This window comes from Protopterus annectens, chromosome 9.part0 (genome assembly GCF_019279795.1).
Source record: "Protopterus annectens isolate FY-2018-M chromosome 9.part0, PAN1.0, whole genome shotgun sequence".
Lineage (NCBI taxonomy): Eukaryota > Metazoa > Chordata > Ceratodontiformes > Protopteridae > Protopterus > Protopterus annectens.
The window spans coordinates 1889219101-1889245965 of record NC_056743.1 but is presented as its reverse complement, the minus strand read 5'-3'; the positions used below and the strand labels follow the sequence as shown (position 1 = coordinate 1889245965).

At 40.7% G+C, this 26865-nt stretch overlaps 1 protein-coding gene across 1 annotated transcript in view; it reads left to right on the top strand.

The window, feature by feature from the left end:
- The window catches only part of LOC122812305 (venom factor-like), a 1464680-nt gene that overhangs the window by 280525 nt on the left and 1157290 nt on the right, over nt 1-26865 (top strand). Inside the window, exons 7-8 of the mRNA XM_044084707.1 lie at nt 21805-21966; nt 24261-24390. Coding sequence (XP_043940642.1) covers nt 21805-21966; nt 24261-24390 — 292 coding nt within the window. The remainder of the gene's footprint in view (nt 1-21804; nt 21967-24260; nt 24391-26865) is intronic.

Sequence of the window (26865 nt, the reverse complement as noted above, 5' to 3'; positions counted from 1 at the left end):
AAGGCAATAAATAGCAACAGTAGAACAGGTAACTTTTATAGGTAGAGCAGGTTACTGTCAGCATTAAGACATATACCTGGTGGAGATAAGACACATAACATCAGTAGAACAGGCAACGTTTAGAGGTAGAGCAGGTAACTGCCAGCATTAAGACATATAACTGGTGGAGGTAAAACAATAAATGGCAACAATAGAACAGGTAACCTTTATAGGTAGATCACATAACTGCCACCAGTAAGATATATAACTGCTGGAGGTGGGACAATATACGGCAGCAGTAGAACGGGTAACTTTTAGAGGTAGAGCAGGTAACTGCCAGCATTAAGACATATAACTGGTGGAGGTAAGACAATAAATAGGAGCAGTAGAACAGGTAACTTTTAGAGGTAGAGCAAGTAACTGCCAGCAGTAAGACATATAACTGGCAGAGATAAGACAATAAATAGCAGTAGAACAGGTAACTTTTAGAGGTATAGCAGGTAACTGCCAGCATTAAGACATATAACTGGTGGAGGTAAAACAATAAATGACAACAAAAGAACTGGTAACTTTTATAGGTAGATCACGAAATTGAGACCAGTAAGACATAACTGATGGAGGTATGACAATAAATGGCAGCAGCAGGACAGGTAACTTTTAGAGGTAGAGCAGGTAACTGCCAGCATTAAGACATATAACTGGTGAAAGTAAGACAATAAATGGCAGCAGTAGAACAGGTAACTTTTAGAGGTAGAGAAGGTAACTGCCAGCATTAAGACATATAACTGGTGGAGGTAGGACAATAAATGGCAGTAGTTGAACAGGTAACTTTTAGAGGTAAAGCAGGTAACTGCCAGCATTAAGACATATAAATTGTGAAGGTAAGACAAATAGCAGCAGTAGAACAGGTAACTTTGAGAGGTAAAGCAGGTAACTGCCAGCATTAAGACATATAACTGGTGGAGGTAAGGCAATAAATGGCAGCAGTAGACCAGGTAACTTTTAGTGGTAGAGCAGTTAACTGCCAGCAGTAAGACATATAACTGGTAGAGGTAAGACAATTAATAGAAGAAGTAGAACAGGAATATTTTAGCGGTTGAGCGGGCAACTTCCAGCATTAATACATATAACTGGTCGAGGTAAGGCAATAAATAGCACAGAACAGGTAACATTTAGAGGTAGAGCAGGTAACTGACAGCATTAAAACATATAACTGATGGAGGTAAGGCAATAAATGGCAGAAGTAGAACAGGTAACTATAGAGCAGGTAACTGACAGCATTAAAACATATAACTGATGGAGGTATGACAATAAATAGCAGCAGTAGAACAGGTAACTTTTAGATATAGAGCAGGTGACTGCCAGCAGTAAGTGGAGAAAAGACAATAAATAGCAGTAGAACAGGTAACTTTTAGTGGAATAGCAGGTAACTGCCAGCAGTAACACATATAACTGGTGTAGTTAAGGCAATAAATGGAGACAGCAGAACAGTTAACCTTTAAAGGTAGAACTGGTAACTGCCAGCAGTAAGACATATAACTGGTAGAGGTAAGACACATAGCAGCAGTAGAACAGGTAACTTTTAGAGGTAGAGCAGGTAACTGCCAACATTAATACACATAACTGGTGGAGGTAAGACACATAGCAGCAGTAGAACAGGTAACTTTAAGAGGCAGAGCAGGTAACTGCCAGCATTAAGACATATAACTGGTGGAGGTACGACAAATAGCAGCAGTAGAACAGGTAACTGCCAGCATTAAGACAAATAACTGGTGCAGGTAAGACAATAAATGGCAGCAGTAGAACAGGTAACTTTTAGTGGTATAGCAGGTAACTGCCAGCATTAAGACATATAACTGGTGCAGGTAAGACAATAAATGGCAGCAGTAGAACAGGTAACTTTTAGTGGTAGAGCAGGTAACTGCCAGCATTAACACATATAACTGGTGCAGGTAAGACAATAAATGGCAGCAGTAGAACAGGTAACTTTTAGACGTAGAGCAGGTAACTGCCACCAGTAGGACATATAACTGGTGCAGGTAAGACAATGCATGGCAGTAGTTGAACAGGTAACTTTTAGATGCAGAGCAGATAACTGCCAGAATTAAGACATATAACTGGTGGAGGTAAGACAATAAATGGCAGCAGCAGAACAGGTAACTTTTAGAGGTTGAGCAAATAACAGCCAGCATTAAGACATATAAGTGGTGGAGGTAAAACAAATAGCAGCAGTAGAACAGGTAACTTTTAGAGGTAGATCAGGTACCTGCCAGCATTAAGAGATATAACTGGTGGAGGTAAAACAATAATAGGCAGTAGTTGAAAAGGTAACTTTTAGATGTAGAGCAGGTAACTGCCAGCATTAAGACATATAACTGGTTGAGGTAAGACAATAAATGGTAGCAGTAGAACAGGTAACTTTTACAAGTAGAGCAGTTAACTGCGAGCACGAAGACAGATAACTGGTGGAGGTAAGACAATAAATGGCAACAATAGAACAGGTAACCTTTAGATGTAGAGCACATTAATGCACACCAGTAATACACAAATGGTGGAGGTAAGACAATAAATGGCAGCAGCAGAAAAGGTAACTTTTAGAGGTATAGCAGGTAACTGCCAACATTAAGACATATAACTGGTTGAGGTAAGACAATAAATAGGAGCAGTAGAACAGGTAACTTTTAGAGGTATAGCAGGAAACTGCCAGCATTAAGACATATAACTGGTGGAGGTAAAACAATAAATGGCAACAAAAGAACTGGCAACCTTTATAGGTAGATCACGTAACTGAGACCAGTAAGACATAACTGATGGAGGTATGACAATAAACGGCAGCAGCAGGACAGGTAACTTTTGGAGGTAGAGCAGGTAGCTGCCAGCATTAAGACATATAACTGGTGGAGGTAAGGCAATAAATGGCAGCAGTAGAACAAGTAACGTTTCGAGGTAGAGCAGGTAACTCCCAGCATTAAGACATATAACTGGTGGAGGTAAGACAATAAATAGTAGCAGTAGAACAGGTAACTTTTATAGGTAGAGCAGGTTACTGCCAGCATTAAGGCATATAACTTGTGGAGGTAAGACACATAGCAGCAGTTGAACAGGTAACTTTTAGATGTACAGCAGGTAACTGCCAGCATTAAGACGTATAACTGGCAGAGGTATTACACATAGCAGCAGTAGAACAGGTAACGTTTAGAGTTAGAACAGCTAACAGCCAGCTGTAAGACATATAACTGGTAGGAGGTAAGACAATAAATAGCAGCGGTAGAACAGGTAACTTCTAGAGCTAGAGCAGGTAACTGCCAGCATTAAATCACAAAAATAGCCAGCAGAAAAGGTGGAAATCAAAAGATTTAATGTAGAAATCACATAACTAGGTAGTGGGTAGTAAGCCCAACTACCTGCCCCAAACCGGTTTTGGCTATAATAGCCTTCTTCAGTGAGTAAACATAAACCGATAGTAACCATTCATATATATATGTGTGTGTGTGTGTGTGTGTGTGTGTGTATATATATATATATATATATATATATATATATATATATATATATATATATATATATATATACACATATATATATATATATATATATATATATATACACAGTAACACAAAGACAATTCATTGGTGCATTAAAATTTGTCATTAAGCACAGATGGGAACAAAGCCCTTAATTTAATAATCCATTTACGTTCCTTAAAGTTTAGTAATTCATGCCATCCTGATTTATCCCTACATTTTCCTACAATGCAATCAATAACAGTAAAATAAAAAGATGCGGAGTTATGTTTACATACATCAGTAAAAAAAGAATCAATACCACAAAGCATACGAGAAGGCGTTCCTCAAAAAGTATCCAAAATGATGTTAACTGAACAGTACTCCCAAAAAACGATCCACTCTTGAACAGACAGTGATTTTATTTGAAAGCAAATCACATAAAAGGCAAATCACGTAAAACACTCCAGGCGTTTTCCATTCGGAACAATGCCCGAACTTCTTCAGACAAACACTGGCACTGTTAAAAAGCTTGGTTTAAATAGTACATCAATTATCACACCATTTGTAAATGAATCACTTGAGACCACTTAATACCTAAAACAGAACAATAGAGTTAATTGAAAATGAATAAGTAGTTAGATTCATTTTTAATTAACTCTATTGTTCTGTTTTAGGTATTAAGTGGTCTCAATTGATTCATTTACAAATGGTGTGATAATTGATGTACTATTTAAACCAAGCTTTTTAACAGTGCCAGTGTTTGTCTGAAGAAGTTCAGGCATTGTTCCGAACAAAAAACGCCTGGAGTGTTTTACGTGATTTGCCTTTTATGTGATTTGCTTTCAAATAAAATCACTGTCTGTTCAAGAGTAGATCGTTTTTTGGGAGTACTGTTCAGTTAACATCATTTTGGATACTTTTTGAGGAACGCCGTCTCGTATGCTTTGTGATACTGACTCTTTTTTTACTGTTGTGCTGTGCTGCTTTCTATCGTTCTGGTTCCATGTTTACATACATGTTTATACAGAGCATTGTTAGGACGCTTATTCCTAATGTCACTGAGATACTCCCTGATCCTGAGATGAAAAGGCCTGGAAGTTTGTCCTACATAGAATGAGGAGCATGTACATCTGACTAAGTAGATGACCCACTCTGTACTACAGTTAGCCCAGAAGTTGATGTTGAAAACCTCTGGCGTATTACGACTACTAAATTCCCTTGTATGTTGGACCTTGCTGCAATAGGTATAGTGGCCACATGGTATGCAACCCAACACTGGGCCACCTCTGAGTGTATGTTGAGTGGGGACAATAGAACTAGGTTCCACCCTCTTGTAATGACTAAAAAGGGATCCTAATGTACGTCCTCTTCTAAATGAAAAAGAGCATCTGTTACCCCAAAAAAGGGTGTAATCTCTCCTCAGCCATAAGAATGTCCCAGTGTCTATTGATGATATTCATAAAGCCACATGTATTGCGTCCATATGTGGTCACCAGACGAACCAGAGGATTAGATAAATCTTTTTGTTTGTCCTTGTGTTGTAACAAGTCAGTTCTATCTTGATTGGAAGCCCAGTGACAGGCAGTGCTGACAGTACCAGAAGGGTAACCCCTCTCACGAAACCTGTGTATTAAATCATCCCTGGTATTTTCAAATGTTTGCTGGCTTGAACAGATTCTTTTGACTCTGAGGAATTGTGATTTAGGGATATTCTGGATGATATGTCAGGGGTGAAAGCTTGTAGCATGTAAAAGTGAGTTATATTCGGGGAATTTCCTGAAAACCCGAGTGGCTAGGGTACCATCAGGATTCCTGCTAACCTTAACATCAAGGACAACAATCCTCGATATATCGAAATTTAATTTAAACTCAATTCCCCATACATTGTCATTGAGATAGGCAATAAATTCCTGTAAGTAAGTTTCATACGACTTCCACACCACCCAAGAATCATCCAGATATCGCCTCCAAATGTCCAATTCATCAATGTATAAATTATGACTACAGTCATAAATGATAACCTCCTGAATGTAAGCCACAAAAAGGTCCGCATAAATGGGTGCAAAAGAAGCACCCATTGCTGTACCTTTGACCTGCCGAAAACATTGGTCCCAGAAGTAGAATACATTACTAGTAAGAACATATTCAACCAGGCATACTAAAAAAGTATTAAAGCCTGGTTGGTATAAACCAGATCTTCCCAACCAACAATCCAAAGCCTGCAAACCTGCCCGATGTGGAATGTTCATGTAGAGAGAGGTTACATCCAAGGTACATAACAGCCAATGGGGCTCCAATTGCATGTTGGAAATAATATCCAAGAATTGGATAGTGTCCTGAATTCTGGCCCGTATCATGGGTAGTAGTGGTTTGAGATAATGTGTCAAATATTCAGAAAGAGGTTCGGTAATGGAACCCCACCCTGATACTATTGGGCTTCCAGGGGGACATCTAGCATCCTTATGTATTTTGGGTAGAAGGTAAAATTACTGTTTACACGGAGATGAAACTAGCAACTGGTGTCTAACTGACTCCGTAATGATGCCCTCTTCCTGAGCCTGTATCAGAAAAGAATAAATTTTTGTCTTGAAATGACTAGTTGGGTCCAATGGCACAGCCATATAATACTTGTTGTCACCCAATTGTCTTGTCTAGTTGGGTCCAATGGTGTGGCCATATGATACTTGTTATCACCTAATTGTCTTGTCTAGTTGGGTCCAATGGCACGGCCATATGATACTTGTTATCACCCAATTGTCTTGTCTAGTTGGGTCCAATGGCACGGCCATATGATACTTGTTATCACCCAATTGTCTTGTCTAGTTGGGTCCAATGGCATGACCATATGATACTTGTTATCACCTAATTGTCTTGCTGCTTCTTCATTGTGGTTGAAACAGTCCTGAATCACTACCGACCCACCTTTATCTGTTTGTACAACAACAATTTCTTTATTGTTCTTAAGATCCTCTATACATTGTATCTCTTCTTTGGAAAGGTTGTTGTAGGATACCTGAAAATCCCTGAGGTTACAATGTTGATCCTTTAAAACATTAGCCTGAAAAGTGGATACTAAATGTGACATAGGTGGAGTAAAAGTAGATCTTTTGACTCTAAACTCTGGAACTGCCTGAATAGTGTAATTTTCAAAAACAATTTTAAATTGAGTAAACGGCAGAAATTGACCACATACTGTGCTAAGGTTTATTCTGGAACAAAAAAGCCAGGGACAAAATTAAGCCCTTTATTAAGAACTTTAATTTGTAAATCAGAAAGGTGTACAGATGAGATATTATGTACATTCATACAATTTGTTAGTGTTCTATCATCAGTTGTAACAGACCTTCCAAACCCACCACAGGTTTGGCGTTTTTTATGCTTCCACCCCCCCTTGTCTGTACCTCAACCCAAAGGGTGTGACAAACTAGTTCTTATATCACTAGATGGGTTGCAAACTGGCTAAAGGACAGAACCCATAAAGTTAAAATCGCTGGAGCAATGTCAGACTCAAAGCCAGTCACAAGTGGTGTCCCACAGGGATCTGTCCTGGGACCCCACTTGTTCGGCATTTATTTCTCAGATGTTAAAGCAAACATGGGAGGGTTGTGGCTGACAAAGTTCGCAGATGACTGCAAACTAGGCGCCATAGTCGATACACCAGCGGGCACATACATCCTACAAAAAGGCCTCACAGAAACGGACAACTGGTGCCGGAGTCATGGCCTTAAACTAAATGCCAAAAAATGTATAGTCATCCCCTTTGGGAAAAACAAAGTACCCACAAATTATCACATAGACAGCAACCCACTGAGTACGGAAAAAGTAATCAGAGACCTAGGGACCCAAGTCGATAGTGACGTCTCATTTGACACCCACGTTGCCAAAGTGGTTAGAAAGACATTCTACCTTGCACACCTTATCATGAAGGGATTCACATCCAGATCCAAGGATGTCATTGTACCCCTATACTCCTCCCTCATCAGACCCATGATTGGGTACAATGCCCCATTTGGTATGTACCTCACCTGGCATTTGCAACAGTTGGAGATACCACAAAAGTACCTCACCAAGAGGATCAAGGGTTCATAGGTTCATAGGTTCATAGGTTCATACTAGGCTATCTGCCCGAGGGCATTTATAAGCCTAGCCCATTGTTTTGTGGCTTACGCCACCCCTTTAGTATGGGGAACTATACCCATTATTTTGCTGTGCCTCTGTCGAGCAGTGACACTGAGGTAATTCCTGGGGTATATCTGCGATCTCCCATCCATTGGTCAAGATTTCTCTTGAACAAGGCCAGCGAGGTGCTCTGCCTCACATGTACCGGGATTTTGTTCCACAGCATAGGGAGTCTTTGGGTGATGAATCTATCTCTCCAGCACGTCCTATTAATAGCCGTGTCGAGGTTTAAGTCTCCCGCCCTTGTGGCTCTGATGGATCTAGATTTTTTGAGGTGAAGCATATTCATCAAATCTGGGTTTGACATGGCCTTGTATGTTAGGCAAAGGTCACCTCTGAGGAAGCGGTAAGCGACTGAATAGAGCTGGAGTTCTTTCAGTCGGGCAGCATAGGACAGATTTTTGAGACCCTTTATCCTTTTGGTGAGGAACTTTTGTGGCCTCTCCAGCTGCTGCAAGTGTCGGGTCAGATACATTCCGAATGGGGCATTGTACTCAATCATTGGTCTGATGAGTGATGAGTAAAGGGAGACTATGACCTCCCTTGATCTAGATGAGAATCCCTTCATGATAAGGTGGGCAATGTAGAAGGACTTCCTAACTACTTTAGCTACATGGGTGTCGAATGACAGACTACTATCAACCTGGGTCCCCAGGTCCCTGATAACTTCTTCTGTGCTCAGTGGATTGCCACCTATTTGGTAGCTAGGGGTAACCTTGTTTTTCCGAAGGGTATGACTATGCATTTTTGGCATTTAACTTTAGGCCGTGGCTCTGGCACCAGTTATCCGTTTCTGTGAGACCCTTCTGAAGGATATCTGTGTCAGATGTGTTTTCTACTATGGCCCAGTTTGCAGTCATCTGCAAACTTTGTCAGCCATAACCCTCCTGTGTTTGCTTGTACTGGAAAAGTAGATGCCAAACAAGAGTGGGCCCAGGACTGAGCCCTGTGGGACACCACTTGTGACAGGCTTTGAGTCTGACATGGCGCCAGCAACTCTGACCCTGTGGGTTCTGTCACTCAGCCAGTTTGCAACCCATCTTGTGATGTATGGGTTAACATTTAAGCTGATGAGTTTTTCAATGATACCCGAGTGGGGTATTGTATCGAAGGCCTTAGCCAGATCGAGGTAGGCTGTATGGACTGCCTTTCCCTCATCAATGGCTTTGGTGACTGTTTCGAAAAAGTCAACCAAGTTTAAAAGGCATGATCTGCCTTTGACAAAGCCAAAAAGGGTCTCCAACATATGTCTTATTCTGCCAGACTAAAGAAACTCCAGCTCTATTCAGTAGCATACCACCTGCTCAGTGGTGATCTATTCCTGACGTACAAGGCCATGTCCAATCAGGAACTGATGGACATGCTCCACCTCAAAAAAATCCAAATCTATCAGAACCACGAGAGCTAAAGACTTAAACCTCGGCACAAGTATGAATAGGACATGCTGGAGGGATAGATTCATAACCCAGAGGCTTCCCATGCTCTGGAACAAAATCCCAGTTCATGTTAGGCAGAGCCCCTCACTAACTCTCTTCAAGAGAAATCTTGATGAGTGGATGGGAGATCGTAAGTTTACCCCAGGGGTCACATCTGTGTCACTACTAGACAGGGGCACAGTAAACTAATTCTATTATATAAGGGGACCTTCACTGTGTCACTACTAGACAGAGGCACAGTATTCTAAATCTATTCTGTGCATTCTTGTACCATTTCATGGGGTGGCGAAAGTCACATCACTGTGGCTAGGCTTACAAATGCCCCAGGGCAGATAGCCTAGTACTAAACTATGAAACTATGAACTATGAAACTCCTTCTTTTGGGATCAGGTGAGGCATCTGTGTGGTTGCCCTCCCCTTCAGTATTGGAGGACGTCTCATCCCCAGATGTGTAACTCAATGACTCTGAGCTACATTTCAAAATGGATTTAGGTCTTTTTCTCTTGGAGGCTAAAGGCTTATTGCTCGGAAGCCTAAAAGTGACATTCCTAGGCATATCAAATGGTTTGCCTCTTTCATAGTCCCCTATATCCCTTTGGAACATTTTAAATTTTTTATCCTTTAAAATCTGTTCTAGCTTAAGTAATTCTGTTGTTAACTGATTCACCCGAGAGGTGAAAGACCTACTAGATTCAAATTTGTTAACCTCCATACAAAGTGTTTCTACCTCCTGAATCCCTTGTTTGACAGCCCGTTCTTAAAAGCCAGCTAATGCATCCACAAAGCCCAAGGATGCTGATTGTTGAATCTGCATCCACTCATCTGTTAATTGTTCACCAATATTATGTACCAAGGGCTGTACCTTCACCCTCAAACCCCGTGGTGTAATCTTTTTGAATTGGTAAGCCTTGATGAGGCGTAAATGCCAAACATTGGTCCGAAGACCCTTCATACTTTTACCCAACTTAAAGAACATGGATTTTCATTGTTTATCCGGGTCTTGGGTCACCCCCAAAGAATGATTGTCTGCATCAGATAAACCTAAGCCAAAAATGGCCAAATCATTCATATCAGAGGCTAACCCTTTCACAAGTGGAGTCAAAGCCATGTTGCAAAAAATGTGTAGAAAATAAAATGAATAATTGTGTAGAAAATAAAATGAATAATATTAATGAATTGATTGATTTTACAGACAGCAAGAATAAGACTAAAAATACCCTATCCAAAACCAACCTTTTAGACAGATAAGTCCAAAACCAACCTTTTAGACAGGTAAGTCCAAAACCAACCTTTTAGACAGATAAGTCCAAAACCGACCTTTTAGACAGATAAGTCCAAAACCGACCTTTTAGACAGATAAGTCCAAAACCGTCCTTTTAGACAGATAAGTCCAAAACCGACCTTTTAGACAGATAAGTCCAAAACCTACCTTTTAGACAGATAAGTCCAAAACCAACCTTTTAGACAGATAAGTCCAAAACCAACCTTTTAGACATATAAGTCCAAAACCGACCTTTTAGACAGATAAGTCCAAAACTGACCTTTTAGACAGATAAGTCCAAAACCGACCTTTTAGACAGATAAGTCCAAAACTGACCTTTTAGACAGATAAGTCCAAAACTGACCTTTTAGACAGATAAGTCCAAAACCGACCTTTTAGACAGATAAGTCCAAAACCAACCTTTTAGACAGATAAGTATACATATAAAAAGAGCTAAGACACAAAAATGTGTTCAATATATTTGTGTTTTTTCAAACTTTAGATTAAGTAAAGAAATGTAAATTGTTCGTATTGGTGAATATTTCATACAAAAGTAGACCCAAAAATAAAGAGCCTAATCATTGTAAGTCAACAAAGATACAATTGCCAGCCCTTGTGATATAACCTGAATAAAACAAAGAAATCGCAATGCTGCGTATCCCAATAGGTGCAAATTTGAACCGCAACCAAAGCCACCATATAGGTGGATATTAATGACATGAAATATCAACCCCTACTCATATGATGTCCAAAAGAACCAAAAGTAGGGGATACCAATACACAGATATCAATGATACAATAGCTCCCCTGTGGTCACATAGGAATAATCAAACTTTCTTTACCAAAAAAACCACAATGCTGCGTATCATCATAAACAAAAATAGATTAACACCAAGTTGGCCCAGTACAGGTGGTCCAGAATATCCACTCAATGCCACAACCACATATAAATATCAAAAACATATTCATATAATGGACACCATGATCATGTCATATTAAATCAGCCCATAAACATGTATAGAACCCCAATGATATTGTCTATAGAAGTTACTGTAGGCAAAATGACAATCCTTATAAACATTCAGCAAATAGGGGAATGTAATTACTATATATAATGTATACTGTAACAAGGCCGACCCCAAAAGCCCAACACCCTCTTGAACCCTACATATGGCTGTATAGTGTAACAGTGGAAAGATGAAGGAGACCTAGCCCCCAAGAGAAATATGACCCAAATCAGTCCCTAACACAAGACAAAATGATACAAAAATCACTGAACCCACAGACATTGCCAACATACTGGCAGACAGGTTCAGTGCAAACTTCACCCCCCTCTCCCCCCCTAAAGGAGAGATAACTATCCCAGCCGAGTGTAGTCTCCCGGACATCTCAAATGCGCAGGTGAAAGCTGCTCTCTCTAAAGCTAAAAACACAGCATCAATGGGACCGGATGGTGTCCCCGGCTGTGTGTACACGAGCTAAATGAGGAATTAAACCCGCACATAAGGCAGCTGTTTAATCTCAGCCTTACCACAGGAAACGTGCCCAAGGAGTGGCGTACGGCAACTGTTGTCCCACTCCACAAAGGCGGCGCCTCTACGGACCCTGGTAATTACCGCCCCATAAGCTTAACAAGTCTAGTCTGCAAAGCTATGGAGAGGATCATAATGGAGCTCATAAACAAAGATATAGGGGACTTGCAGACATTGGACCCGACCCAGTTTGGCTTTGTCAAGGGAAGATCATGCCTTTTGAACTTGGTCGACTTCTTCAAACAGTCACCAAGGCCATTGATGAGGGAAAGGCAGTCCATACAGCCTACCTTGACCTTGCAAAGGCTTTCGACACAATACCCCACTCGGGTATTGTAGAAAAACTTACCAGCTTAAATGTAAACCCATATGTCACAAGATGGGTTGCAAACTGGCTTAAGGACAGAACCCACAGGGTTAGAGTTGCTGGCGCTGTGTCAGACTCCAAGCCGGTCACAAGTGGTGTCCCACAGGGCTCGGTCCTTGGCCCCCTATTGTTTGGCATCTACTTCTCAGAAGTACAGGCCAACATAGGAGGACTTTGGCTGACAAAGTTTGCAGACAACTGCAAACTGGGCGCCATAGTGGAAAGTGCATAGTGGAAAGGGGTTGGGAGGGTGGCTTAATGGTTAAGGTGTTTGCCTTACAAACACAAGGTGCAGGGTTTGAGTCTCACAAGAGATAATTGGCTAGGCTTAAAATGGCTCGCAAGGGCAGTTAGCTTAGTACTAAACTATGAACCTATGAACCTATGAACACGGATATCCTTCAGAAGGGACTCACGGAAGCAGATAGCTGGTGCCAGAGCCATGGCCTGAAGTTAAACGCCAAAAAATGTATAGTCATACCCTTCGGGAAAAACAAGGTAACCCCAAGCTACCATATAGGTGGCAATCCACTAAGCACAGAAGAGGTTATCAGGGACCTGGGGACCCAGGTTGACAGTGGCCTTTCTTTTGACACTCACATTGCTAAAGTGGTTAGAAAGACCTTCTACATTGCCCACCTGATCATGAAGGGATTCACATCCAGATCTAGTGAGGTTATTGTTCCCCTGTACTCTTCACTTATCAGACCAATGATCGAGTACAATGCCCCATTCGGGGTGTATCTCACCCGACATCTGCAGCAATTGGAGAGACCCCAAAGTTCCTCACCAAAAGGATAAAGGGACTCCAAAATCTGTCATATGCTGCCAGATTGAAGAAACTCCAGCTCTATTCAGTCGCATACCGTCTGCTCAGAGGTGACATGTGCCTGACATACAAGGCCATGTCCAACCCGGAATTAATGGACATGCTCCACCTCAAAGAATCCAAATCCACCAAAACCACTAGAGCAAGTGACTTAAACCTTAGCACGGATATAAATAGGATATGCTGGAGGGATAGATTTATCACTCAGAGACTCCCTATGCTGTGGAATAAAATCCCGGTCCATGTGAGGCAGAGCACCTCGCTGACTCTGTTCAAGAGAAATCTAGACCTGTGGATGGGAGATCGTAGGTTTACCCCGGGAATCATCTCTGTGTCACTGCTGGACAGAGGCACAACAAACTAATGGGCACAGTATTTTTTCATATAAGGGGTGGCGTAAGCCACAAAAATTTGGGCTAGGCTTATAAATGCCTTAGGGCAGATAGCCTAGTATAAACCTATGAACCTATGAACCTATGAAGACCATTCAAAATGGAGCCTAGTATAAAAGGCAATAGTGTTACACAAAATAGTGACAGTATATAGCATCTCATTGAATAATGGAAGGTAAAATAACTATGATTCAACCAACTAGATGCAATTTGTAAATACAACAAGGTTACATGTCCACACAATAACCCTAAAGTCACCAGCAGGTTAACATAATGCATGAACATTAAACGCTAAGCTAAGGTTCCAGCGAGAGGTAGAATGCATATGAATTCTTAACCAAACAACAGTTTTAATATATTACATGATGTATGAAACCATAATATGTACCTATATTCGTAATGGGAAGACCCTATTGACATATAGATATTCAAACAGAACAGTAAATGCCAAAGCACACAAACTATTCCCTTTATCCCAATAGAGCTGAGCCCTCAAATAGCCATTTAAACAACAATCAATAATATAGATCTAAGAAATTAACTTAGTATAAAAGTGACCTGCATAATGTATAGTAATGAAAACATATATAGCAAAAAGATGGCGTGATGCGATCTACAGGTTAATTACTAATATGACATATAAAAATCACAGAAATGGGTTGCAACATAAAAGGAGGCCCATGGATCACAACAAAAAGTAATTGTGAGTCCCTCATAAGAAAGAAATAATAGCAGAAACCCTAGTGGAACTGGCAAAATCCTCCTGTATAACAATGAGGAAATAGTAAATGACCAAGCACATAGACTTCAAACACTTTCCACAGCCCAACTGTATACAGACGGTAATCAAAAAAAATATCCAGAAAAATCAAATCAAATTTCCAAAACATAATAGAAAAATATCCATAGCATGTAATTTGACCATTAGCACCCTAATCTAAAGGTCAGTAGATGGAATTACAAAGTCACCTGTAGTTGTTAACGGGTAAATAATGAAGCACATAGACTTACGATCCCTTGCACAGTCCCACTACTTTCCAAGATGAAAATACTGACTGTAATCCCAAAATGCCAAATCCAGATTATATTGAAAATTGTTAAATGTCCAAAATTTGACCATTCAGAACCTCTTCTGAACAAGAACGGAAAAAGCCAGTCAATGAACCCAATGATCTAGTCCCATGTACTTGCTTGTAGATCAACTGACATCAAGAGGCCACGAAAACAAAATCCAAGGAACCTACACAAAAGCCGATGTGACACATAAAATGAATCCGAAAATGAAACCAAGTCAAACGACCAAAAATCAACCAGACAACTGCCAAAATATGTAGAAATATGTAAAATCATCCATTCGCAAGGAGGGAATCTACCAGATGCCAACAGCACCAAGGGGGAGGAAGAACCAGGAAGCAACATGGTGCACGTACGGCAACTGCACGGCTATAAAGTCAGCACATCAAATCACAAAAATAGCCAGCAGAAAAGGTGGAAATCAAAAGATTTAATGTAGAAATCACATAACTAGGTAGTGGGTAGTAAGCCCAACTACCTGCCCCAAACCGGTTTTGGCTATAATAGCCTTCTTCAGTGAGTAAACATAAACCAATAGTAACCATTCATATATATATGTGTGTGTGTGTGTGTGTGTGTGTGTGTGTGTGTGTGTGTGTGTGTGTGTGTATATATATATATATATATATATATATATATATATATATATATATATATATATATATATATATATAGAATAACACAAAGACAGTTCATTGGTGCATTAAAATTGGTCATTAAGCCCAGGTGGGAACAAAGCCCCTAATTTAATAATCCATTTACAGTCAGCATTAAGACATATATCTGGTGGAGGTAAGACAATAAATAGCAGAAGTAGAACAGGTAACTATCCAAGGTAGAGCTGATAACTGCCAGCATTAAGACATATAACTGGTGGAGGTAAGACAATAAATGGCAGCAGTAGAACAGGTAACTTTTAGAGGTAGAGCAGGTAACTGCCAACATTAAGACACATAACTGGTGGAGATAAGACACATAGCAGCAGAAGAACAGGTAAGTTTTAGAGGCAGACCAGTTAACTGCCACCAGTAAGACATACAACTGGTGAAGGTAAGACAATAAATAGCAGTAGAACAGGTAACTTTTAGAGTTAAAGCAGGTAACTGCCAGCAGTAAGACATATAACTGGTGGAGGGAAGACAATAAATAGCCACAGGAGAACAGGTAACTTTTAGAGGCAGAGCAGGTAACTTCAGTAAGACATATAACTGGTAGAGGTAATACAATAAATAGCAGCAGTAGAACTGGTAACTTTTAGAGGTAGAGCAGGTAACCAAAAGCTTTAAGAGAGATATAACTGGTTGAGGTAGGTCAATAAATGGTGCAGTTGAACAGGTAACTTTTAGAGGTAGAGCATGTAACAGCCAGCATTAAGACACATAACTGCTGGAGGTAGGACACATAGCATTAGTAGAACAGGTAGCTTTTAGAGGTAAAACAGGTAAGTACCAGCAGTAAGACATATAAATGGTGGAGGTAGGACAATAAATGACAGCCGCAGAACTGGTAACTTTTAGAGGTAGAACAAGTAACTGTCAGCTGTAAGACATATAACTGGTGGAGGTAAGACAATAAATAGCAGCAGAAGAACAGGTAACTTTTAGAGATAGAGCAGGTAACTGCCAACAGTAAGACATATAACTGGTGGAGGTAAGACAATAAGTAACAGCAGAACAGGTACATTTTAGAGGTAGAACAGGTAACTGCCAGCATTAAGACATATAACTGATGGAGGTAGGACAGTAAATGGCAGAAGTAGAACAGGTAACTTTTTCAGGTAGAGCAGGTAACTGCCAGCATTAAGACATATTACTGGTGGAGGTAAGACATATAGCAGCAGTAGAGCTGGTAACTTTTCGAGGTAGAGCAGGTAACTGCCAGCATTAAGACATATTACTGGTGGATGTAAGGCAATAAATAGCAGCAGTAGAACAGATAACCTTTAGAGGTAGAGCAGGTAACTGCCAGCATTAATACATATAACTGGTGGAGGTAAGACAAATAGCAGCAGTAGAACAGGTTACTTTTAGAGGTAAAACAGTTAAGTACCAGCAGGAAGACATATAACTGGTGGAGGTAAGACAATAAATGGCAACAGTAGAATAGGTAACTTTTAGAGTTATAGCAGGTAACTGTCAGCATTAAGACATATAATTGATGGTGGTAAAACAATAAATAGCAGCAGTTGAACAGGTAACTTTTAGCGGTAGAGCAGGTAACTGCCTGCATTAAGACATATAACTGGTAGAGGTAAGACAATACATGGAGCAGTAGAACAGGTAACTTTTAGAAGTAATATAGGTAACTGCCAGCATTAGGCCATATAACTTGTGGAGGTAGGACAATAAATGGCAGCAGTAGAGGAGGTAACTGTTAATGGTAGAGCCGGAAACTACTAGTATTAAGACATACAGCTGGTGGAGGTAAGACACATAGCAGCAGTAGAACAGGTAACGTTTAGAGGTAGAGCAGGTAACTGCCAGCATTAAAACATATAACTGGTGGAGGTAAGACACATAGCAGCAGTACAACAGGCAACTTTTAGAGGTAGACCAGGTAACTGCCAACATTATGACATATAACTGGTGGAGGTAAGACACATAGCAGCAGTACAACAGGTAACTTTTAGAGGTAGAGCAGGTGACTGCCAACAGTAAGACATATAACTGGTAGAGGTAAGACACAGAGCAGCAGTAGAACAGGTAACGTTTAGAGGTAGACCAGGTAACTGCCTGCATTAAGACATATAACTGGTAGAGGTAAGACAATACATGGAGCAGTAGAACAGGTAACTTTTAGAAGTAATATAGGTAACTGCCAGCATTAGGCCATATAACTGGTGGAGGTAGGACAATAAATGGCAGCAGTAGAGGAGGTAACTGTTAATGGCAGAGCAGGTAACTACTAGTATTAAGACATACAGCTGGTGGAGGTAAGACACATAGCAGCAGTAGAACAGGTAACGTTTAGAGGTAGAGCAGGTGACTGCCAGCATTATGACATATAACTGGTGGAGGTAAGACACAGAGCAGGAGTAGAACAGGTAACGTTTAGAGGTAGAGCAGGTAACTTTTAGAGGGAGAGCAGGAAACTGCCAGCATTAAGACATATAACTTGTGGAGGTAGGATAATAAATGGCAGCAGCAGGACAGGTAACTTTTATAGGGAGAGCAGGAAACTGCCAGCATTAAAACATATAACTGGTGGAGGTAGGACAATAAATGGCAGCAGTAGAACAGGTAACTTTTAGAGGTAGAGCAGGTAACTACCATCATTAAGACATATTACTGGTGGAGCGGTGGTGGTGCTGCGGTAGCATTGTCGCCTCACAGTAAGACGTTGTCCTGTTCAATTCTCAGCTGGAGCGTCTTATGTGTGTAGACATGCGTGAATGGGCGTACCTTCATTGAAGGTTGTGTGTCAGGGCCGGCAACATGGCATGTAGAAATCTACTGCCAATCATTAGCGGACCGAAGTTCCACTGTGGCGACCCCTAACCGGGAAACGCCGAAAGACACCACAACTGGTGGAGGTAAGACACATAGCAGCACTACAACAGGTTAGTTTTAGAGGCAGAGCAGGTAACTGCCAGCATTAAGACATATAACTGGTGGAGGTAAAACAATAAATGGCAGCAGGAGAACAAGTAACGTTTAAAGGTGGAGCAGGTAAATGTCTGCATTAAGACATATAACTGGTGGAGGTAAAACAATAAACAACAGCAGCAGAACACGTAACTTTTAGAGGTAGAGCAGGTAACTGCCCACATTAAGGCATATAACTGGTTGAGGCAAGAAACATAGCAGCTGTAGAACATGTAACTTATGGAGGTAGAGCAGGTAACTGCCAGCAGTAAGACATGTAACTGGTGGAGGTAAGACAATAAATGGCAGCAGTAGAACAGGTAACTTTTAGGTGTAGAGCAGGTGACTGCCAGCATTAAGACATATAGCTTGTGGAGGTAGGACAATAAATGTCAGTAATAGAATGGGTAACCTTTAGAGGTAGAGCAGGTAACTGCCACCAGTAAGAGATACAACTGGTGGAGGTAAGACACATAGCAGCAGTAGAACAGGTAACTTTTAGAGGTAGAGCATCTAAGTGCCAGTGTTAAGACATATAACTGATGGAGGTAGGACAATAAATGGCAGCAGTAGAACAGGTAACTTTTAGAGGTAGAGCAGGAAACTGCCAGCATTAAGACATATAGCTAGTGGAGGTAAGACAATACACAAGACAAAAAAAATCCTTCTACGTGGCCCACCTAATCACAAAAGGGTTCGCATCCAGATCAAAAGAGGTCATTGTACCCCTCTACTCATCACTCATCAGACCCATCATAGAGTACAATGCCCCATTTGGGATGTACCTTACAAGACACCTGCAACAGCTGGAAAGACCACAGAAGTACCTCACCAGGAGGATCACTGGCCTCAAACAGATGCCTTATGCAGATCGACTGAAGAAATTACAGCTGTACTCGGTTGCATACTGCCTACTCAGAGGTGATCTCTGCCTCACATACAAGGCCATGTCCAACCCAGAATTGATGGGCATGCTTCACCTAAAGAAAACCTTATCCCCGCGAGCCACATGCTCTAGGGATCTAAACCTCACCACAACAATAAATAGGAAGTGCTGGAGGGATAGATTCCTGTCCCAGAGACTTCCCATGCTTTGGAACAAGATCCCATTCTACATCAGACAGAGCTCCTTGCTAACACTCTTCAAAATAAATTTTGACGAGTGGATGGGAAAGAGAAAGTTTACCTCAGGGATCACTTCAGTGGCTCTGTTAGACAGAGGCACAGGGAACTAATCTAAGGGGGTGGCGAAAGACAACACATTCTGGCTAGGCTTATAAATGCCTTGGGGCAGATAGCCTAGTACCTACCTATGAACCTATGGCAGCAGTAGAACAGGTAAATTTTAGAAGTAATATAGGTAACTGCCAGCATTCGGCCATATAACTGGTGGAGGCAGGACAATAAATGGCAGCAGTAGAACATGTAACCGTTACAGAAAAAGAAGGTAACTGCCAGCATTAAGACATATAACTGGTGGAGGTAAGACAATAAATGGCAGCAGTAGAACAGGTAACTTTTAGAGGTAGAGCAGGTAACTGCCAGCATTAAAACATATAACTGGTGGAGGTAAGACACATAGCAGCAGTAGAACAGGTAACATTTAGAGGTAGAGCAGGTAACTGCCAGCATTAAGATATATAACTGGTGGAGGTAAGACAATAAGTAGCAGCAGAACAGATACATTTTAGAGGTAGAACAGGTAACTGCCAGCATTAAGACATATTACTGGTGGAGGTAAGACATATAGCAGCAGTAGAGCTGGTAACTTTTCGAGGTAGAGCAGGTAACTGCCAGCATTAAGACATATTACTGGTGGATGTAAGGCAATAAATAGCAGCAGTAGAACAGATAACCTTTAGAGGTAGAGCAGGTAACTGCCAGCATTAATACATATAACTGGTGGAGGTAAGACAAATAGCAACAGTAGAACAGGTTACTTTTAGAGGTAAAACAGTTAAGTACCAGCAGGAAGACATATAACTGGTGGAGGTAAGACAATAAATGGCAACAGTAGAATAGGTAACTTTTAGAGTTATAGCAGGTAACTGTCAGCATTAAGACATATAATTGATGGTGGTAAAACAATAAATAGCAGCAGTTGAACAGGTAACTTTTAGCGGTAGAGCAGGTAACTGCCTGCATTAAGACATATAACTGGTAGAGGTAAGACAATACATGGAGCAGTAGAACAGGTAACTTTTAGAAGTAATATAGGTAACTGCCAGCATTAGGCCATATAACTTGTGGAGGTAGGACAATAAATGGCAGCAGTAGAAAAGGTCCCTTTTAGAGGTAGAGCAGGTAACTGCAAGCATTAAGAGATATAACTGGTGGAGGTACGCCAATAAATGGCAGAAAAACAACAGGTAACCTTTAGAGGTAGAGAAGGTAACTGCCAGCATTAAGACATATAACTGGTGGAGGTAAGACACATAGCAGCAGTAGAACAGGTAACTTTTAGAGGTAGAGCAGGTAACTGCCAGCAGTAAGACATATAACTGGGAGGTAAGACACATAGCAGCAGTAGAACAGGTAACTTTTAGAGGTAGAGCAGGTAACTGCCAGCATTAAGACATATAACTGGTAGAGGTAAAACAATAAACAACAGCAGCAGAACAGGTAACTTTTAGGGGTAGAGCAGGTGACTGCCAGCATTAGGACATATAGCTTGTGGAGGTAGGACAATAAATGGCAGTAATAGAACAAGTAACCTTTAGAGGTAGAGCAGGTAATTGCCACCAGTAAGAGATACAACTGGTGGAGGCAAGATACATAGCAGCAGTAGGACAGGTAACTTTTAGAGGTGGAGCAGGTAACTACCAAAGACATATAACTGTTGCAGGGAAGACAATAAACAGCCGCAGGAGAACAAGTAACTTTTAGAGGTAGAGCAGGTAACCGCCAGCTTTAAGACATATAACTGGTGGAGGTAGGATAATAAATGGTGCAGTAGAACAGGTAACTTTTAGAGGTAGAACAGGTAACTGACACCAGTAAGACATAACTTGTGGAGGTAGGACAATAAATGGTGCAGTAGAACAGGTAACTTTCAGAGGCAGAGCATGTAAGTGCCAGCGTTAAGACATATAACTGGTGGAGGTAAGACAAATAACAGCAGTAGAACAGGTAACTTTTACAGGTAGAGCAGGTAACTGCCAGCATTAACACATATTACTGGTGGAGGTAAGACACATAGCAGCACTACAACAGGTTAATTTTAGAGGCAGAGCAGGTAACTGCCAGCATTAAGACATATAACTGTTGGAGGTAGGACAATAAATGGCAGCAGTAGAACAGGTAACCTTTAGATGTTTCAGTGGTAGGACAGGCAGCTGATTTTGACAGGACAGGAACTTATGTGCAGTGGGATGCATAACTTTTAGTGATAGGAGAGATGCCTGTCCTTGTGAGTACAAGTATGTGCCAGTGAAAGCAAAGTTATCTGTGACTGGTAGGTAACTGTGAACATTGGGACGGGTGCCTGCTAGTGACAGGACAGGGACTTGTCAGTCATAAAGCTGGTAATTCTTGCTGTAGGACAAAGAACTGTGAGTGTAATAGGACAATTTACTGAGCACATTAAAACAGGTTGCATTCAGCAGTATGACAACTGACTACCATAGTAGCAGAAATGAGATCATTAACTCTTTCTTTTTGGACAGCTCCAAGTGAAACCAGCTGAAGACCGAGACAAACAAGTTCAAGAACCAGGGGGAAGAATGAGACTGAAGCTCATTGGAGATCCTGGAGCCAAGGTTGGGCTTGTTGCAGTAGATAAAGGAGTTTTTGTCTTGAATAAGAAGAACAAGATGACCCAAACAAGGGTAAGGCTGTCTAGTATTGCACCGTAAAGTGATTGTTATCCATAATTGTACCATGTGTTTAAATTTGATTCTGTGACTTGTATTCTGTAGCAGAGTGTGGTGTACATCTGTATCATACAAATTAAATACTTCAGCAATAAAGTAATAAGGACCTGGTCCTATAGCATAGATGGGTAAAGTCAAGACTGTGATCAGCAGACCCAGGTTCGAGGGCCGGGTACTGGAGGAGTCAACAATGGAAAAAGAAGATTGAAGAGGTAAAGCCTTATGGCCTGTTTAAGGGGAGATTGAGGGGACAAGATCCAGGGCACATCTACTAACATATTCCAGGTGGAGACAATGCACCTAGTTGGGGATATCTTCTCAGTAGAGGGGAAACTGTTGTCTGTGTTACACTACTCACAGCAGTGGGGGCAGTTTCATATTGCAGCCATTGAATTCCCCCCCTCCCCATGGAGTACTTTCTTGACATGCAATGAGTGTGAAAAGAAAGTATGGCAAATGCCTACTGATGGCTGCCTGGATGACACACCATGACACAGTTGTCCCTTCACCATTTAGTGAAAGAATTGGCAAGGTCATAGTGATTGGCTAGATGGTGGCAGGTGCAAACAGCCCAAAAAAGTACAAAATACCAAGGAGAAATGGTATTAAGCAGCGTCATTTCTGGAAACTATGTTGTTCTGCTAGAACAGAAACGTGTGATTCTGTTGCAGAGGAAGTCTTATTCAGTTACTGTCTCTACACCAGTCTGAAACAATCATACGAAGCAGAGACACAGATGTGAGAGGGCACAGCTATTAGAGTAGACAAAAGAGAACAGGGTGATGTGCATGGAGATATTATGATGAACTCATGTGGATGCATGTAAGAATACATCATTTTGTTTTGTTCAGACATTGCAAAACTGGTTACTTGGTAGTATTTGTAAATGTTTGGGTGATATGGCATCACTTTTAAATGACTGAATGTAGTCCGGCATCTGTGATTATATATATAAATTTATAAAGCAAGAGATTATATGAATGTGTACTTCTGCATATGTTTCACTGTGTTGTGTTTCTATGTCTGTGAGGTTTAGAAGCCTTTAGGTGTAGAGGACTTGTGCTTCCCCCTAGCCACTGTCACAGGAAGGGTGGTCATAGATGTACTGAGAAGATCTATTTCTTCTGTTTCTTCTCATAAGGTAGAAACCTAAGTCACATCACCTCAGGATGTCCATCTAATGACCCTGAGAACCAACTTAGGAGTCTCAAGGGTGAAGGTTCTGCATATTTTTAGGAACCAACCTTGGAAGGTGGAGAACTTGGGGGATTACAGATTCCATAAAACAGCAGGAGAAACTGCAAGAGACTGTGAGTATAAATTATGGAAACCACCATAAAATTAGGATGGGATTGTGGGTTCTAGATTTTGGGAAGCATTTTTGGAAGCTATAGGAGTTTATGGCTGTAGAATAAAGGACCAGTTGCAATGGAAAGAGCTTTGTGGGGATTATGCATGTTGACCATCATGTCACTATAACTTCTATACATGGATATGCAAAGGGAAAATCAGTCTGGTGTCAAATGAATGCCTTCTTAATAGCTCTCCTCTATGTTGCCAAGTAGGCAGACTTGTACCTTTAATTTTGTTCTTCACACCTTAACAGTGCCATAGACTTGCAGGCAACTGTGAGCAGTGAGACAGGTACCTGCAGGTGACAATACAGGTTACTGTCAGCAGTATTACAAGTGACTACTTTAGAACTGGTTAGAGGGCCATTGACTGATATGTAACTGTGAACAGTGAGACAGGTACCTGCAGGTGATAATGCAGATTACTGTCAGCAGTATGACATTTGACTACTGTCATACTAGAACCGAGAGCATTAACTGTTTCTGCTGCACAGCTCCAAGTGAAACCAGCTGATGACCAAGACAAACACATTTAAGACCTGGGGAAAACAATGGGCCTAAAGCCCTAACCCTCTGTAATATGTACAAAATGCACACAAGGACCACTACTGGTGGTAGAAGAGGGTCAGAGGAAATAAGATATCAAATAGCCATGCAGAGATTCTTCCAGAAAAACACAGAACAATATAGGATAGTCAGTCCACTATACTAAGATCTCAGAGTTGGATTATAAGGTAGATAACATGATATGCTTTGTATAAATAATTGATTTCACTATGAACCATTGAATCATTCAGGCTTACCTATGTAATGTTTCTGATACTTACAATGTTTTAGCTCTGTGTACCTGCTGTTAAGGTGACAATACAAAGGTGTATGTTCTGTCTTATCATGCAGGTCTGGGATGTGATTGAAAGGAATGACATCGGCTGTACACCTGGAGGAGGGGCTGATAACATGGGGGTGTTTCATGATGCTGGATTAGTGTTCCACTCCAGCTCTGGAATTTCAACAACTGAGCGCTCAGGTATCATTTCCACAACCACTTAATACATATTACAAAACAAATACAGCGTGACACTTAATAAGAATATGTGAAAAATGTGTAACTAACATGCATATCTTTTGTATGATTTATACTGCAACAAACAATAAGTGATAAAGTGTAACTAACATAAGTATGTTTTATATGAACTATACTGCAACAAACAAGTGATAAATGTATAACTAGTATAAAAATGTATGCAAAATATATTTGAAGAGTATATCAACACGAGCTGTTTTTTCATGCATCACTTCCTGTCACACCAGCTGTATAGGTACATCTAAAAATTTATAAAAAACATGAAAATCCACCCATAAGACATATCATCTCTGTTAGAATATGTGGTATAGAACCAGTATAATGTAGAAACAACACAAAAAACATTCTTAAAGGATATTTACAGCTTTACGAAAGACAGTAGTGATTTGCTTGACCGCCTGGTTGCATTAGATATTGATTTACTATTTAATCTAATCCCAAATGATTATAATAGGCATTTGGCACATAACACTTTCACAAATACCTCCATTAATACCATCTGGAGTCTCTTAGAAACTCTCCTTATAATCTACTTTTTCTTGAGAAAGACAGAGTTCCATCCCATAGCAGGAACTGTTATAAACATTCTAGGGACAGACTCCCGTGCTAATATTATGTTTCATACTGGGAGAACCAGTCCTTTCTGGTATTCAGTAATACTGATCCATTTTAGAAATATGACATTTTACTTTCCAGTTTGTGGTAGACATTTATTTTGCTATGGAATGGAATTTTATTGAATGCAGTGAATGTTTCTCCTAATTGCTTACCCTTCTTTGAGCATTACTTACCAAAACTTTTTTATCACTTATCAATTAATCATACAGCTCACTTAAATCATGTCTTCAGATCAGTGATATAAGTGTCTGTTGTCTGTGTAGGACCTTTTGTCCTTATAAAGAGCAAACAAGACAGCAAGTTCTTTGTTAACTCACAGTAATTCATGAAATTCCTTTTCAAAGCTGCTAGTTTGCTTTTCTCTTCTTCTTGAAAATCAAAAGACTGTAATATTTTCAGGGCTTCTTCAGTTAAATAGACATGTGGCATGCAGTAATTTTCAGACTTTTGAGTTATTCTTGGAGTGGGTAATACATTCCATTTCTGGATCTAAAGCATCCGGTCTTCTGTTAACTGCCTTGCAGTGAGAGAATTTCTAGTGGTTGCAACTGGGTCAATTTTCTAACTGCAGACTGTACTCCTGCACTTCAAAACACAAACAACTCTCAAAACAAGTATATTTTTTCACTTCTGACACCATTTAATGTTTGTATGTTCATCAGAATGCTCACTAAACAGCACATTTTAGAAATGTATTCCCAGGCTCCGTGAGATATTGATTGTTTTTAAAAAGACATGTACCATGTGACATGCGACTCCCTGTTCCTAAATATTAGCATATTTACACACATGCACACACAAAATTACACACACACGTGTGTGTGTGTGTGTGTGTGTGTGTGTGTGTGTGTGTGTGTGTGTGTGTATATGTGTGTATATATGTGTGTGTATATATATATATATATATATATATATATATATATATATATATATATATATATAATGTGTGTGTGTGTGTGTCTGTGTATGTGTATATCATCATCTTCTTTCAGCTGTTCCCATTAGGGGTCGCCACAGCGGATCTTCTGTTTCCATTTCTTCCTGTCCTCTGCATAATGCTCTTTCACACCAACCGCCTGCATGTCCTCTCTCACCACATCCATAAACCTTATCTTAGGCCTTCCTCTTTTCCTCTAACCTGGCAGCTCCATCCTTAGCATCCTTTTCCCAATATACCCAGCATCCCTCCTGAGCACATGTCCAAACCAACGCAATCTCGCCTCTTTTGCTTTGTCTCCAAACTGTCCAACCTGAGCTGACCCTCTAATATACTGATTCCTAATCCTGTCCATCCTAGTCACACCCAGTGCAAATCTTAAAATCTTTAACTCTGCCACATCCAGCTCTGACTCCTGCCTTTTCATCAGTGCCACCCTCTCCAACCCATATAACATAGCTGGTCTCACTACCTCTTGTAGACTTTCCCTTTCACTCCTACTGGTACCCGTCTGTCACAAATCACTCCTGACACTCTTCTCCCCCCATTCTACCCTGCCTGTACTCTCTTCTTCACCTCTCCTCCACACTCACCATTACTCTGAATTGCTGATCCCAAGTACTCATCCACCTTTAATAACTCTACTCCCTGCATCCTCACCATTCCTCTATCCTCCCTTTCATTCACACACATATATTCCGTCTTAGTCCAGCTGACCTTCATTCCTCTCCTCTCTAGAGCATATCTCCACCTCTCCAGGGTCTCCTCAACCAATTCTCTTCTCTCACTACATATCACAATGTCATCTGCAAGCATCATAGTCCACAGGGACTCCTGTCTGATCTCATCTGTCAACCTGTCTA